General features: G+C 40.0%; 1 protein-coding gene across 3 annotated transcripts in view; it reads right to left on the reverse strand.

The window, feature by feature from the left end:
- The window catches only part of ARHGAP28 (Rho GTPase activating protein 28), a 195,660-nt gene extending 179,781 nt beyond the window's left edge, over positions 1-15,879 (reverse strand). For 2 of the 3 annotated variants that reach the window (XM_007487692.3, XM_007487693.2), the window contains exon 1: positions 15,149-15,284. Coding sequence is in view for 1 of the 3 variants with exons in the window: in XM_007487690.3 (XP_007487752.1) it covers positions 15,149-15,285 (137 nt within the window). In the remaining 2 variants the exon portion in view is untranslated. Of the gene's footprint in view, positions 1-15,148; positions 15,307-15,588 lie in introns of those variants that run through there. The other variant, XM_007487690.3, reaches the window with a different exon arrangement.
- Between the last annotated feature and the right edge of the window lie 986 nt (positions 15,880-16,865).

Raw genomic sequence — 16,865 nt, forward strand, 5'->3', positions numbered from 1 at the left:
GTTCCCCTTCAATGGAGATCCTCAAGAACATTTTACATAAACACTTGATGGATGTTTTAGTAGGAATAGCTTTTGGTTATACGTTGGACTAGAGGGCCTCAGAAGTCCCTTCCAAATTCATAATTCTGTGAAAAATCTAAATTCCAAATCTCCTTCAGCAGCACAGAACTTAGTATCTAATTAGCCAAAACAGTTAAAATGGGAAATTACCAGACAGTCTATTTCCTTTCCAGAAGGGGCATCAGGGAAGCAAAAGAAGATCATTCGCTAGTGAGGTGGCCCTTTAATTTTCCCTTCTCAAGTCCTAACTCTTCCAGAACCAATCCAAGACTGCCTGACTGTTCCTAGAATCTGCCTGATTTCCAGAACTAATCCAGAACCGCCAGTCTGTTCCAGAACTAATTCCGGACTACTGGGTAAAGGCTCTCCTCCCCTTTGCTTCTCGTCACACCTCCCACCCCACACACCCCGCAGTCCTCTCCAGCCTCCGGAAGTCCTAGAAACTATCTGGGATAGTTAGATTAAGGGGGTGGGGGTGGGGGGAGATGGAAGGACTCACTACCACTTCCTACCACATCCTTCCCAACCTCACTCCCCCTGGCCTTCTCCCTTCTGAGTTGTGTCTACTCATAGGGCTTGGATGATATGGAAGTCAACAATTTTATCCCATCCCAGGAGGAGAACCACCAGACCTCACCATCTGTCCTGCCTCTGTCTCCCAGCATTCTCCAGGCTTTACCATCTGGCCTCCCTCTAAGCTCTCCAGGCCCCCAGCACTGTTGGATGACCTACTTAAATAAGCTAAAGACCCCTGGGCCTTGCCATCCTCCCAGCAGCTGTACCCTTAGAACTTCCAAGACTTTCCATCTTCCTTGCAACTAAACTTTCTTTTATGTGCTGCCTCCCTCAATTAGAGAGTGAGCCTGTGAGAGCAGGAACTGGCTTGCTTTTTCTATTTATAACCCCAGTGTTGGCAATTAATAAATACTTTTTCATTCCTTCCTTTGTTCTTTCCTTCCTTGACCCATGTTCTAGGAGAGTGCCTCCTGGAGCTCATCATGTCTGGGAGTCTCTGCCTTGTCTTCAAATGAATTTTTTGTTTCAAAAGGTGGTTTCAGAGGTGCTTGTTATACTGCTTGTTGCTGTGAAACTTGTTCCGGATGCATTTTGTGAAGTTTAAACTGGCTGCAAAAAAATTCTTGTCAAGGAGGTGATATTCTGTTCTTTGGGCATTCTGACAGTAGAGCTTAAAGTTCAAGGAAATTGTATCAAACCGAATATGTGTTTCAAGTATGACCCTAGGGTTTGATTAAATATCTTTTCTCTGAGTGCTCTCCTACATAAGTAAAAACAAGCAAACAAGCAAAAAAAAACAAAACAAAACATTACCAGGTTAGCCTCAGAGAAGATTTTTTTTTCACACTACCTCACAAAAATGGTCCTTGATTTGCATGAAAGGAAGTACTCCCATTAATAAAATCCATGAATACTGAATTATAGAAGACTCTCGCCTTATTGCAACCCCAAGCATGCCATAAATTAGGCCAAATTCTTGGATCAGACTCATCTTCTCTCTTTGGAATTTTCCAAAGTAAAGATAATTCTGACTGAAACTGCGGAGTTCTTCTTCCAATCAAAATTGAGTAAAAACTGATCTATACTAAAGAGAGAGAAGAGATGGCACATAAATTATTTCAAAGTAGGATTTCATGTTGCCACATCCCCAGCCCAAAAGTCTTAATCATAAATCACATTAAAAAGAGTCGTTAAATAACATTGTTAAACCCATAAAGGATCATTTGTAATACAGCATTATTTTGCTTATTGGTTCCAGAGAACAAGCAATTAACATAACATAATCAAGTCCAAGAACAAGTTATGAAGAACATGAGCCTAGGGACCAAAAACATTTTCTCCAACTGAGGGGAAGATCTCCTTATTGCCAGTTGCTTGAATCTATTATGTGGTTAATTTGAATGTCTCTTCTGGCACATCTCTATTCTCACATACTTCTACTGCTTGGGTAAATAAGAGATGGGATTGACCAAGAGACTGACTCTTGAATCTTAAAAATGTCCTAATCATAATTTTTTCCCCTCTAGTGATCCCAAGGGTCACCAAATCAGTCATTTGTATCCATACATGGTCAGCTCATTACATACTTACTGCCTCTTTATCATGGGATGGAGAAATGGCCATGAATAGCATGAAATCAAACTAACAAAACACTAATTCAACAACTTTTAAGGTCAAAGCACTATGGTGGATGTAGCTGGGATAAATAGCAAATAGGAAGAAAGGAGAAGGAATCAAGATTTTACATAGTGGCTACTACTATGTGCCAGACACTATACTTCTTTTACAAATATTACTTTATTATGCTCTTATTGTTATTTCTATAATTATTATTATGCTTTTACAAATATTATCCCAGTTGAAGAGAAGACAGAAACCTTACTCAAAAGGAGTTTGTGTTCTAGATGGGGAGCTAATATATAAATGCATTGTCATTCAATTGTTTCAGTGGTTTCTGAACTCTCTGGTGTTCAACAACCCCATTTGGGGTTTTCTTGGCAAAGATTCTGGAGTGGTATGCCATTTCCTTCTCTAGCTCATTTGACAGATGTCTGAGGCTGGATTTGAACTTATGAAGGTGAGACTCCTTGAGTCTAAGCCCAATGTTTTATCCACTGGGGCCACTTAGCTATCCTGAGTACCTACAGAAGCAACAATTCAAATAACAACAGAAGACATCTCACAAGGTGGTAAGAATTATATGGACCATTACACAGTTATTTTCAGGGGTGCTTTAGAAGGTTATATGGAATAATCTTAGTCCTACCTCTCTGACCCCTCCTTTTCTGTTACTTCCACTATTGAATCTTCCTCTTTTTATCCCAGAAATGCAGATTTGATCACAATGCCCAGCATCTCTTGTCTGCTTGAACCACAATGAGGCTCCCTATTTATTGCCTCTTGAAAAACATAGCAACCTCTACTTCTGTCTGTAAGGTCCTCCACAATCTGCCTCACACCTAGCTTTCCAGACCTTTCCTGTACTGAATGTTCCAAGCAAAACTGGTTCACCAAGCTTTTTCTTGAACCCAACATTCCATCTCCTTGCCTTTGCACAGTGTTCCATCAGCCTGAAATACCTTCCCTTCTTACCTCTACCCAAGGAACCACTCAGCTTAGGCAAGGTTTTCCCCAGATACTCCTAGTTGTTAATGCACTCTCTCTCCTTTGTGTTTACTCATCTATTTTATGTTTTATCTCCCTGCATAATGAAAACTTTGTAAGAAGAAATTATCGTGTTTGAATTCCTAGCACCTTGTGCATGATTTGCTTTGTAATTTTTAATTGAAAAAAGTAAGGAAACCTTTGCCTGAATAAGATTTGGGAGGGAGGGGACAACTGGGTAGCTCAGTGGATTGAGAGCCAGGCCTACAGACAGGAGGTCCTGGGTTCAAATCTGTCCTCAGATACTTCCTAGCTGTGTGACCCTGGGCAAGTCACTTAACCTTCATCGCTTAGCTCTTATGGCTCTTCTACCTTAGAACCAATACATAGTATTGATTCTAAAGGAAGGCAAGAGTTAAAAAAAAATGTATTCAGTAGGAAGTAAATTGAAATATAGCAGGAGGTTTTTGAAGTTTGTAAAACATTTTACCAGTATTATCTCATTTTATCCTCACAATATACTCAGGAGGTAAATACTATTGTTATAGGCAATTTACAGACAAGAAAACTGAGGCACACCAAAATTTAAAAATTTGCCCAGGGTCACACAGCTAGGAAATGTCTGAGGACAGATTTGAACCCAGGACCTCATCTCTAAGCCTGGCACTCTATCCACTGAGCCACCTTGCTGCCCCCATGACATCATTTTATATACACATATTTGGGGTTTTTTTTTAGTCAAATGAGGCCTTCTTTATTGTGGTGAGGCAAGGGAAGGAAGGGAAATACCAGGGAACTTTAATGTAACACACAAATTTTTTCAAAATCCATCACTTAAAGAAAAACAATTAGAGCTATACAAAAATAGAATAGAATGCTTTTGGAATTGATGGAAACATTCAAACGAAGACTGGATAACTGTTAGGTATATTGAATAGGGGTAGAGAGGACACGGTTCCTGCTTTGGTAAAGGTAGGAAGAGAAAGGTCCTTTCCAACCTTGAGACTCTTCTCCCCAAACAACTAACCCAAGATTATAGATCAGTCACAGGATTTCACAAAGGTGTGCCCACTCCCTCATATGCAGGAAAGGTGATAATTCCATGCAATTTAGTTAATTACAGAATTTGCCGATCATTGGCATCTCTGGCACCGCTTATCAGCAATGATCTCTCAATAGCAATTCCTGCCTTCGGTCTTTCTTCTCTCCTATCTACTGTACATAGGGCCAGATCTTTCTTATATCACACAAAATACTGGCCAAGCTCCTTATGCCTACTGAGTTAAAGGTAATCAGTATAGCCCTGTACAATCTACACCTCTCTGTCTAGTCTCATCAAATTATTCCTTTCCATATATTTCACATTTCAGTCCAACTGGACTACTTGCTGTCTCCTCTTCTGGACTTTACCATCTCCTGTCTGCTCACATTTGTTCACTCTACCTTAAATATGCTTTTCCCCCTACCTTCCACCTGTTGAATTTCTACCTGTCCTTTAAAAATCATCTTGAAACGTAAAGGACTTCTCTACTAGCAGCAATGCAATGACCCAGGACAATTCTGAGGGACTTATGATAAAGAAGGCTATCCACATCCAGAGAAAGAACTGTGGGAGTAGAAACACAGAAGAAAAACAACTGCTTGATCACACAGGTCTATGGGAATATGATTGGGAATGTTGACTTTAAAGGATCACTTTATTGCAAATAGTAATAATATGGAAATAGATTTTGAACAATGATACATGTATAACCCAGTGGAATTGCTCATCAGCTCTGGGAGGTGGGAAGGAAAGAACAGGAATCATGGGACCATGGAAAAATATTTTAAATTCATTAAATAAAATGAAAAAAGGGAGGGGGGAGTAGCTCAAGCACCCTAAATAAATAAACAAATAAATAAAAATCATCTTGAATGCTGCTTCTTTTAGGAAGCCTTCTGATTCCCAATGAGTTTTTTTCCCTATCTCCTGTAATACACATGGCATAATATATAATAACATAAATATATTAAATAATCATTTGCTTTTTAAACATTTACACTATTATTTCATACTGGAGTTATTCCTACAGGTGTCATTTTCTTCTTTTTAAGAGGAAGTTCCATGTGGATAAAAGATTGTGTCTTAGTTAAAATTGTGTCTACTCTAGCACACAAGAGGTTCTTCATGCATGTCTGTTGAACTGCTATGTTTGGAGGCGGCATTTCCAATTTATTCTATACATAGTTTGTATAGAGTTGTTTCAATGGCATCTCAGCCATTAGAATGTGACTCTGGAGAGCATAGGCTGCCTTTTGCAGGGGGGGAGGGCTTAGCACAGTGCCTGACAGTGTTTATTGGCTACCTGCTTTGAACTGTCTTAAATGCAGGCTATATCCACTCTCCTACATCCTAATGTAAATTCCATGAGGAATTGGGCTGGGTCTAATCTACATGTTGTGCTTCCCAATTGCCGAGCTCAACACCCCTCAGGAATGATGGATGAGTTTTCATATATTTTTCTCAAACTGTCCATTTATTCTCACTGCTGGGTTTTGTCCTCCATGTGTGTAGTCAGTCTACCTAGACAAGAGGCTTGGATAGAATATGGACCCTAGTGAGCTTGCATGTTACTGATGGACATCATGAGAGGCCCCAGCTGGTTCTCTAAGGGATGCCACTTCCCCTATCCTTAGGATTAGGACGCTTTTCAAATAAATTATATCTTTTGTTCATTTGGGGAGAGAAGAGAGATGCACACACTTGTGTGAAATTTTAAATATTTATGTCATAACCTCCAAATATATGAGCCAATAAGCCAACAATGAGATTATAGCTCTCCTCACTTTCCTTTTCTTCTCTTCCCTCCCACTCTAGAGATCAGAACATCATCTAGATCAGTGACAGGCAACCTTTGGAGCTTGGTGTGTCAAAATTCACCCAAAAACTGAGCATAACTGGGGGGGGGGGTCACTTCAAGAAAAAGAAACATAATTCCGCGATATTCTCGGCATGCAACCCCATGAGGCCACGTCATCAAAAATGGCTGCATATGTCAGTGCTGACATGCATGTCATAGGTTCGCCATCACGGATCTAGATGAACTCCTTCAATTTACAGACAAAGAAACTGAGGCACAAAAAAAGAGAAGTAATCCACCCACAGTCACAATGGTAGCATACAGCAGAGCCACGGTCCGAATCTACAGTCTTTGGCTTCAGAACCCATGCAATAGATTTTTAATTACCTCAAATGCAAAATATTACAGAAATTATTCACATGCGTTAACATTATAATGTAAATATATACAACAACAGCTTCACACATCTTTCAGGAACTGGGAAAAGTGAAATACGCATATATGTTATACATATACCTGTATTTACAAAAAAATATTATGGCAACAATATGTGTATAGAGAAGTGCCTAACTTTGGCTATCTCAAACTCATTAAAGTAGAAAACAAACAAGAAAGAGCTATGCTCAAGCAAAAGATGTGCAAATTAGGTCCATGAAAATGGCAGCTAGGTGGCATGGTGTCAGAGGGTTGGACCTTGAGTCAGAAAGACCTGAATTCAAAATCTGTCCTCAGTGGCTGCCTAGCTGTATGACCCTACAGGACACAATGGCCTCTATCTGCCTCAGCATCTCATCTGTCAATGGACAAAATAACAGTACCTATTTCTCAGGGATGCTGTGACAACAAAATGAGATATGCAAAAAGCACTTTGTAGATTTTAAGGTTATTATTATTAGTTAATAAGTATTAGCTACTATTGTTACTTTTATATTATGTTATTATTGTTAGCCATTATTATTATTTATAGGAGAGTTCCTTAGGTTCTTATTCTGTCAATTTTATATTATTTTACCCATAAACTAAACAAATTTAATTATATTCAGTAAATAATTTCTGGCTTCAAAAGCAATTCACTTACTTGTACATTACACAGCATATACACTTTGCCCCTTCAGCTAAGGGTAGAGGAATTGAGTAATAGCAAAACACTTCAAAGGAAGATAAAAGGAACTAGGAAGAAAGTAACCAATAAGTTTGATTAATCCATAAAATGATAATTAAGTCCTAAATAATAAGGAATTTGTTGTAAAAATAATCAAGTAGTATCCTTACTTTTTCATTGCAATTTAGTAAAATAAAATTTCAATAAAAAACCTGTAATTTCACCAAAATGAGTGAAAACAGCACTAAATTTGGAGCCCAAGAACCTGAATTCAAATTCTGACATTGCTGCCGTTTGGCTGACCTTGGGTAAATAACTTCTGCTCTCTGCATTTTCTTATCAAAAAAGTGAGGAGGTTGGGCTAGAATAACTTCTTAGATCGCTTCCAGCTCTTTACCTTTTGAACTAATTCAGAGGAACAAGTCACAATTGCACCATACTCTGCAAGAAGTAAAAGAAACAATTGGAAAACCAGAAAAAGCAACCATAAATACTCAAGAAGAATTGTGATCGGTTGCATGAAGTACACAGTCTCCCTCATTCCATTAGTAGCACCTGCAATGCTCCAGGCATACTATCAGTGGGAGCATTGCATTTAGGAAGATAATTCCAATTGTTCTAGGCAGTGGGCTTGGCACAAAGGATTACAAATGCATGACAGTCCCTACCCTCAAGGAGGTTACTTTCTCCAGGGGGAGACAGTCTATAACAAGGAAGTAGAAAAGACATGTTCAGTCATTTTTCAGTCCTATCAGACTCTTCATGACCCCAAACAAAGATAATGAAGTGGTTTGCCATTTCCTTCTCCAGCTCATTTTACAGATGAGAAAACTAAGGCAAACAGGATTAAATGACACAGCTAGGTTGGATTTGAACTGGAGAAGATGGGTTCTTCTGGGCACTAGATACAGCTGTATTAAAAGGGCATTACCGGAATGATCTAAACATTTTTGATGTTTGTTTTTAGTGTAATTTCACCATATAGGGAATTCCCGAGTGAAGGTTAACACCTCCACAATTTATGGTCCTAGAGAGTTTCCTAGCTGGTTTCAGGCTTCTCCTTTTCTCAGGGCCCTTTTACGCTCTTAAAAATGACCAAGGACTTGTTCTTGTGGGAATTAGCTCAAAGTAGAAATAATACCCACACTCAGCCTTGCCCTAAAGGGAAGTAGAATGGAAAGAGGAATAAGAAAAGGGGGTGAGAAGGAATGGACAAAAGGGAGGGTGAATAGGGGGTGGGGTGGAAGCAAAACATTTGTGAACTGGGAAAAGTGAAAAGAGGAGAGAAGAGAAAATGGGAAGGGGGGAGATGATTTACGAATGGGTAAGGAAGGAGGAGGGAAGGAGAGACAGAATCAAAAGTGTCAGAAAATCGTCAAAAAGTGTTTCTATGTGTAATTGAAAAAAAATTAAAGAAGAAAATATTTTTTAATTATTAGGAGCCTCTAGATGGCTCAGTAGATAAGAGAGCCAGGCATGGAGTTGGGAGGTCCTAGGATCAAATCTAGCCTCAGACATTTCCTAGATGTATGACCTTGGGCAAGTCCCTTAATTCTAATTCCTTAGCCTTTACTGCTCTTCTGCCTAGAAACCAATACACAAAATAAATTTTAAGAAGGAAAGTAAGGTTTGTTTTTTTAACCTGCTTTTTTTTTTTTAAGGAGTATTTGGAGATGTAAAAAACTTTTTTGAGCATGCCATAAGTGACTCCTATGGGTCATGAAGTCAGGATGCTTGTTATGAAGACTCCATAACATCCTTAGCTTCCTACATTTTTGTGGACAAATCCAACCATCCCATCATCAGAGAGAAGTGACCTAGTTGAAAGTAAATCTGGCAGCTAGCCAAATGTTTAGCCAAAAGAAATGCTCTCTAAGGGACAGCACCAGATGTTTTCCATCAGCTCTACATGTGGAGGTACCAAGGAGATCAGCAGGAGTACCACAGTGAAAGGAAACCAGAGAAGCTAACTCTGGTTTCAACCATAACATGAAGAATGTCTATAAATACCTTATATTCTCTTGCAAGTATCCCAGAGGACATTCCATGGGCATTTCTAAAGCCTACAGGAAAAAGCATGTCTACCATTGCCTGGAATGTGTCCATGTGTGTACGTACAGTGCCTGCACACATGCACACCCTTGTGCAATGCCTGATTTAGCAAGAATTTATACTTAAAAATAAATGTTGTCTAAACTAAATAATGAAATCCCATCCTAGATAAGTGCCAGTTGATAAACTGTAAAGTTGCTAAATGCATAATATTCTCTTTAAAAAGCAAAATGTACATGTATTTTTAAAAAACAAATATATATTCTGACTGGCCTTTTTAATGAAATCTTTTCAACTAAAGCTATTTTAAAAGTGATTGTGCTGTGGCTTAAGAGTGCAATGCTTTGTAGGAATGTCAGATAAGAGTGCTATAGCCTTTGAATTCCCATGATCACTTTAGGCAGTTTCTATACTTGTTTTTAAGGAAGAGTGGGTCCCTTTCCTTTACTATTTTTGCCTCCTCAGGAAGTTTATGGTATAATGAGATAAACATCAGAAATGCTTCAAGCTGTTTACACTACACCTTCATAGAAGAAATGCTTTCTATCATTTGTATATATAACTTGGAAAATTCTTAAAGGACCTGAGACTTCAGATAACTTGTTATCTTTAAATAATTTTCATTTTGTGGGTGGGGTGAACTTTTATTTATTTTGCTTATTTAATGTGTGTGATGATACTTCACCTGAAAGTAAAAACTAGACCAGGATGAATATTTAATGCAAAGCATTCTCTGAAACAATGCCAACTCTCAGAACCTTTTTTTAATAGAGCTGAATTCATCCATTTTCATACTCTCTTGTCCTTTTTTTCTGTAAAACTGAAATTGACATTTCCTTCACCTACCAAATGCTGTTTGCTTAATAACAATCAGTCAACCCACCATATCTCCTAAATGGATTGAACACATGGGACACCTACTGCTTTTATTTGAGTCAAATTAGCTAAATGAATGGACATTGCTCAGAATAAAAGGCTATTTTTGCTAATTAGGAACAGTTAACCTACCCAACAACCCAGAATTTTTGCAGAGTAACACAATGTTTCTTCATAGATGTGAACTCAAACAGAAAATATCTCAGATTGAAATTCTTCTTTGGTTTGGGTTCTGTCTTATTTACCTCCAAAGGCAGTTAGTTCCCCTTTTCTAAGAGAATTTTTTTTTTCTAAGAGAAAAATTCCCCAGAAAGAGTTATTTAATACTGTCACTTTAAATTACTGAATTTGAATGAAAACAATGTTTCCATGTTTTAAAGGTTTTCCTTTGGCTTTTAGCTCCAGGAAAAAAAAAATCAATGAAAATTATCTTAACAGCCTACTTCAATTAATGAAGCAGATTGTTATGGATATTGGTTCCCATTAACTGAGTTTGGATGGGTGGGTCAAAATGAAATTTATTTTAGTGATTACCCCAAGACATGGAGAATTCCCAGGAAAATTATGGTTGTAAGCAAAGGTTTAGAATGAATTTGAAAAAGGAATAGAGATTAAGGAAGAAATCTTGCATTTATAGAAGATGATTATAGAATAAATTCCTTCCCAGATTGAATCAGATTAGATTGTGACAAGGAGGAAAGTCTGGTCTCTCTGTTTTCTATATATATCTTGAAGCTATATGCTACAAAGTATTTCAAATAAAAATAATTCTTGAATACATAGAGAAAATGCCCCATGGAACCAAAGGGAAATCAATCTATCTTATAAAAGCCCACAGTAAATGACTTCATACAATAATAGGAAAACAACAGAAAAAAACATTTAGTGAGCTCTTCAGAGGGTTATCTTCACCACAAAATAACACAAAGCAAGTCAAAAGCCAAGAACTCTGCCAAGTAATGGGACTGCAAAGACAAAAGGTAAAAGCAGCTCCTTCCCTCAAGGAGCTAGCATTCCAGAGGCTCTTGTTTACATTTCTATAGCATTCTATAGCAGACATTTTCTCATTGGATCCTCACCACAAACTAGAGAGGTAAGGTTACCCCTTTTATAGATGTGGAAACAGACTTGAAGTGAATTAAAATTCTCTGGGGTTATTGTTGGGTCCTTTTAGAGCCCTGACCCCCTTTAGGATTGTCATCTCTAAGATAGTCCAGTGCTTGGCCATTTCCTTCTCCAATTCATTTTAACAAATGAGGACACTGAAGCAAATTGGATTAAGTGACTGGTTCAGGGTCCAACAGAGCAGGTGTCTGAATCTGGATTTGGACTCTGAACTTCATGACTCCACCACTATGCCACTAAACTAGAACTCAGGTCTTCAGACTCCTACTTTAGTGCTTTGTTGCTCTACCAAGCTGCTTCTTCTAATACTTCTGGTAAAGAACTTAAACTACCTAGGTTTTAGTACCCTCATCTGTAAAATGGAGAGGGGTGGACTAGATGGCCTCAGAGGTCTTAAAGTAGCAGCTATGCCTAGGGTCAAGAAGACCCAAGTTCAATTACCACCCAAGACATAAGTTGTGTGTGATCCTGAACAGGTCACTTAACCTCAGTGTCCTCAACAGTAAAATGGGGATAATAATAGCACCTATGCATGGTTGTGATGGGGATCAAAAGCACTTATCCTAGTGCCTGAACCATAGTGGGTGCTTCATAAATGCTTGTTTTCCCCTTCCCTGAAATCTAGTCTGCTTCAGATTTAGATCTATGAGCCCCGCGATCCAAATAACATGCAGCATTTCCATTTGTCTCAATAGAAGCTATTCACATGATCCAAAAAGAAGCAGTATTGGGAAACTGAATAGGATCCTAGATGGAAAACTGGAAAGGACCTGAGAGGCCATTTAATCCAAACCCATAGTACACTAAGAATTCATGTATTTGACCCTTTGTGTCCCCATTTGGGATTTTCTTGGCAAAGATATTGGAATGGTTTTCCATTTCTTTCTCCAAATCATTTGACAAATGAGGAAACTGAGGCAAACAGGATTGATTAAGTGATTTTCCCAGGGCTGCCTAATCAATAAGTGTCTGTGGTCAGATTTGAACTCACAATGATGAATCTTCCTGCCTCTAGGTCTGGCACTCTATCCACAATGCCGCCTAGCTCCCCAAGATTTCACATTAGAATCCAACTAAATTTGTCTTAATCTTGGAGCAATTTATTGTCAGTCCCAATCTGGCATGTTGGGAGTAGTCCTATCTCTTGCTAATGGTGGCTGAAATTGTATGTGTAATTATGTGGAGGTTTCTTTAAGTTTCATTTCATTGGGGTCTCTGCATATTCCACGCTTTATTTTAACTGATGGCAAGATATGTTGCCATATGTTTTTTGTCTCCTGTTTTTTTGTCATTGTTTTAACCCAACTTTTTGTCTCAGGCTCTCCATAAACTTGGCAGGCAGCATAGTATATATTGGAGACCTGAAGCGAAATAGATTTCTTTGAAATAGATTCATTAGAGGGGCAGCCAGGTGGCTCAGTAGATTGAGCTAGGCCCAGATATAGGAAGTTTCTGGTTCAAATCTGACCTCAGATAATTCCTAGCTCTGTGACCCTGGACCAGACACTTAATCCCCATTGCACAGCCCTTAACGGTTCTTTTGCCTAAAAACCAATACACAGTATTGACTCTAAGACAAGGTTTTGTTTTGTTTTGTTTTGTTTTGTTTTTAAAAAAGGTATGGATTTGTACAAGATAGAAGGTAAGGGGGGGTTTTGTTTTTGTTTTTTTAAAGAAAAGAAAAGAAATGGATATATTAGACAGAACTTGAGAAGGATGTTTCTTGCTAAGTCAGGGAATCCCACTTGATGCTCAGTAGGCACACTCTGACCTTGGCCCTAAGAAAAAGCAAGCAATCAGATGAAAGGAGGGGAGAGAGTTCTCTTTATAACTAGCACACAGAGATCCTAATGATTGCCCTGAAGGGATTTATTGATCAACAGTTAGTAAGTCAAAGGTTAATAACTTAAGATTCGATTATTTTCAGTTATCAGACACAAGGATTAATGATGGCCTCTGGCTCAGTAAATACAGGGTGTTCTCTCTTTGGCTGGAGTTGCTGGAAGCCAAAGGATCACATTCTTGAAGAATAATTTTTAAAAGGCATATAGAGTCCCAAATCCATGGTACAGAAGAGAAGATAGCAACAAAGATTCACTCTTCGGGTGAATGGTAGCAGAGACTTGCTATCTGGAACCATCAAGAATACACTGACTGCTGTACTGTACGCTAAGCAAAACATTCAATCTTTTTTGCTTCCGTCTATTATGCATTCCACAAAGCCACATGCTGCGTTAATAAGCCCTCTCCCCAGGGCTTGCTTTGGAAACATGCATGTTGTTTCTGAGCACCCATATGGCAGAATCTGGCCATTACAACCAGACAGCTGCTGGACATAACAGACAAGATAGCAACCTCAGAGACATTTTCAAAATACACAAGTCTTGACTAAGGAGACAAGCTTCCAAAGTATGCTAATCCAGTTACTATTATCCTTTCTACTTGGAATATAGAGCAGACTCTAAAGACTCATGAAAAGCAGGTCTACCAAATTGGATCTTCCAAGTTGCCTTTAAAATAATTTGCTGAAACCGGGGAAAGCAAAATGCCACCTTCTTATTTCCATAGAGTAAAAATAAGGTTTCAATGGACTTGCTCTTTGGATAAGAAATATTTTCTTTGTTTGTCATGGTCACTAGGGTTCTCTTGGAGGCATTCTTATGAGTGTAGGCCAAAAGTTAACTCCTTCAAACCAGAGGATATAATCTCCTGAAACCCTCAAGAGTCAATTAAATTAGAAAGTAGAGGTAATCATGTCACATAACTAAAGAAAAGTTCAAGGGATAGGAAGAAGACGATTAGAGATTGATATCTTTCTGCAGGAAAATAAAGACTAAATTGCTGCCTGCACCTAAGAAAAAGCCTTCCCTGGTGAATTCCCCTTCCCCAATTGGTCCAAGTGTCATCCTCCGTAAACACTCTTCCCCTCCCTCGTCAATGTCACACTTTAGCCGGGAAGCCGCACCTCCCTAGGTGATCCTCCTTTACTTTGGTAAACGGAGGTGTCACTGGCTTCTAAAAAGAAGAAAAAGTTGAAACGTGATACCGTCGTTTAAGTTAGTGCCTAGATTTACTCTATCCAAAGGACACTTGGAAAAAGTTTCCCATCGCCGACCCCCTTTCAAAACAAAAGGCGTCAAGAACGCTTCCATTTGCCAAGAGGAAAGGTAAAAGCAAAACAATAGTGCCCTAAACCTCACCCGCGTTCTATGAACCAACCGAATTCACAGGGACGAAATCTCTGGGTAAAAAGTGAATGGAAGAGCAACACAACAAATAATGCGCAAATCCTCACCCGCGTTATAAGGACCAATCGAATTCACTACAAGACGCGGGGGAGGGGGGGAGAAGGGGGAGGAAGAGTGAAGGGGGAGAAATCTGCCGGGAGGGAACGAGGGAGGAGGAGCAACATTTCTATTGGTATTTAATTTTTAAAGACTTTCCACTTCTCTTGTTTGTGCTAGAAGTTACTAAAAAGAGTTCTAAACTCTGAAAAAGTTGAATAATGGGTCTTTCTGTAATAAACTAATATTTGGAACTTTTTTTTGTTCCAGGGAGGGTTATGTCTAAACGCAGTTCGTTCTTCCCAGTGTTTGACTCCCACAAGTCAGATGTGAGAGTAGCCAGTTGCTAATCAATCTCCAATATTCCATTTCTCACCAAGGCGCGCGCTCTCATACACACAATCTCCAATATTTCTCACCGAGGCGGGCGCGCACACCCCCCACACTCTCGCACTCACACTCTCACACACACACACACACTCGCAGAGCTGTCTAATCAAGCTCCCAGCACACAGGCGGGCGGAAGAATGTGCAACGACAATCCAGGCACGATAAGGTGACTAAGCAGCCAACCTAATCAGTGGCCAATGGATCATTAGCATGCCGGGGACAAGGAGCGCCAGGCCACAAAACCGAAACCAAACCCAGCCCTACTTCGCCTCAGAATCCCAGCCTTCCAAGCGCTTTACCTGCTGCTGATGGAGTGGCCAGACGGCGGGGTGGCGGCGATCTCCGGCACGAAGCTCGCTTCGATTCTGGGGATTCTAGACGGGGCGTAAGAATGGTAGGCTGTCAGAACCACGCTGCCGGAGTCCTTGATCTCCATTCTCAGAGGCGCATGTCTCCCCTACAGCCGGATGACAAAGACAATGGCCGGCATGGACTAACTTTGCGGCTCGGCTGACCCCGGGGCGGCCCAAGGCCATGCACACACGTCGGAGCCCCAGCCTCCTCCACTCGCTTCTCCTCCCGCCCAGTTCGCTGTCAGGGAAGACTAGGGGAGAGCGAGCCCGGGATGCACCGCCTGTCAGCTGTATTAGCATATATTTAAAAACACCGCCCACTAACCCTGCTATGTGGGGGTCGGATCCATGTTTCTAGGAAACTAGAAACCTGTAGTAAATCCTACCGGACTCCGAGCAAGCGCCTCTGGTCCAGTTTTTCTGGCTTTGTTCTTTTTTTTTTCTTTTCCTTTTCCTTTCCTTTTTTTTTCTTTTTTCAAAGTCTGGCTTATCCGAGCGCTGGGAGCGTTTCCTGCCTGGCAGCCCGGAGGGAGTGCAATGAAATCATTCTTTAGCTCTTGCCCCAGATGAGAAAAGTGGGGCCTGCTCTGGAATGAAAGACAATGTGTGGTCTGGGACTGAGAGAGGAAGAAAAATGGGGCACCCACTCTGCCTCCCTCCCTCCTTCCTTCTCCCACGTACTGCTGCCCACGAAAAAGTGAAGAACTAGATTGTATTGCTGTTTATTTAGTCAAGTTACAATAAACTTGATTTTCTTGAGGATCGGGTAATTCCCTCTCCCCCAACTGTAAAAACACTTCCCTCTCACCCACACCGATTGAAGAAATGCTATCACAGTACCCAGGAGCTGCGGCGACGCATTTTCTAAGTGAATGAATGAATGCGGGGAGGGGGATAAGGCTCTTAACTAGGGGTCTGTAGTACTGATGTCCGAAGCGAGCCCGCATCTCCAAGGTCACACAGCAAGTTATCAGCAGACCTTTATCTAGAACTAGAGGGAACAAGCGGGAATCTGGTTTATTCCCCTCATTCCAGTACGCTTTCTCTTAGAACACAATTTACAACTGATTTAAATTTCATATTATCCTAACGTTTAGTTTTTTTTTTAATTCTGTTTAAAAATTTTTAAACGTTCTTTTTAAAAATTGTTTTAAATTACTTAAGTGGAGGGGGAAGGGCGGAACTCCCTCCCTAGAAACTTCCTATACTAGCAGGGGGTTGGCGAGTTTTTTTGTAATTCCAAGTCTAACGGAGTTGCCTGGGGGCGCAGTCTCCCAGCCCCGGAGTGTGGAAGCCCTCCTGAACCCTGGCCTCTGCCCAGTACACTAAACTACCTTCAATGTCCATAAGACTCAAGAGTCAATAAACAGGATTTAACAGGCACACGTTTAACTACCAACATATTCAGAAAGAAGGCATTTGGGAAGGAGGAAAAGGAATCCGAGTTTAAAATGTATTTGTCCTCACACCAAACAAAAGATGCAGCATTATATCATGGAAAGGGAGCTGACCTTGGAACCATGAAGACCTAGATTCAAATCTTGACCCAAAAGCATCCTGGTCTTGTGAACCTGTGGAATTTCTTGCTTGAGATTTTATGCATTTCTTTATCTTATTTTTTTTAACCAATTACATGTAATAAATGTCCACATAAGTTTTACTA

This window comes from Monodelphis domestica, chromosome 3 (genome assembly GCF_027887165.1).
Source record: "Monodelphis domestica isolate mMonDom1 chromosome 3, mMonDom1.pri, whole genome shotgun sequence".
Taxonomy (NCBI): Eukaryota; Metazoa; Chordata; class Mammalia; order Didelphimorphia; family Didelphidae; genus Monodelphis; species Monodelphis domestica.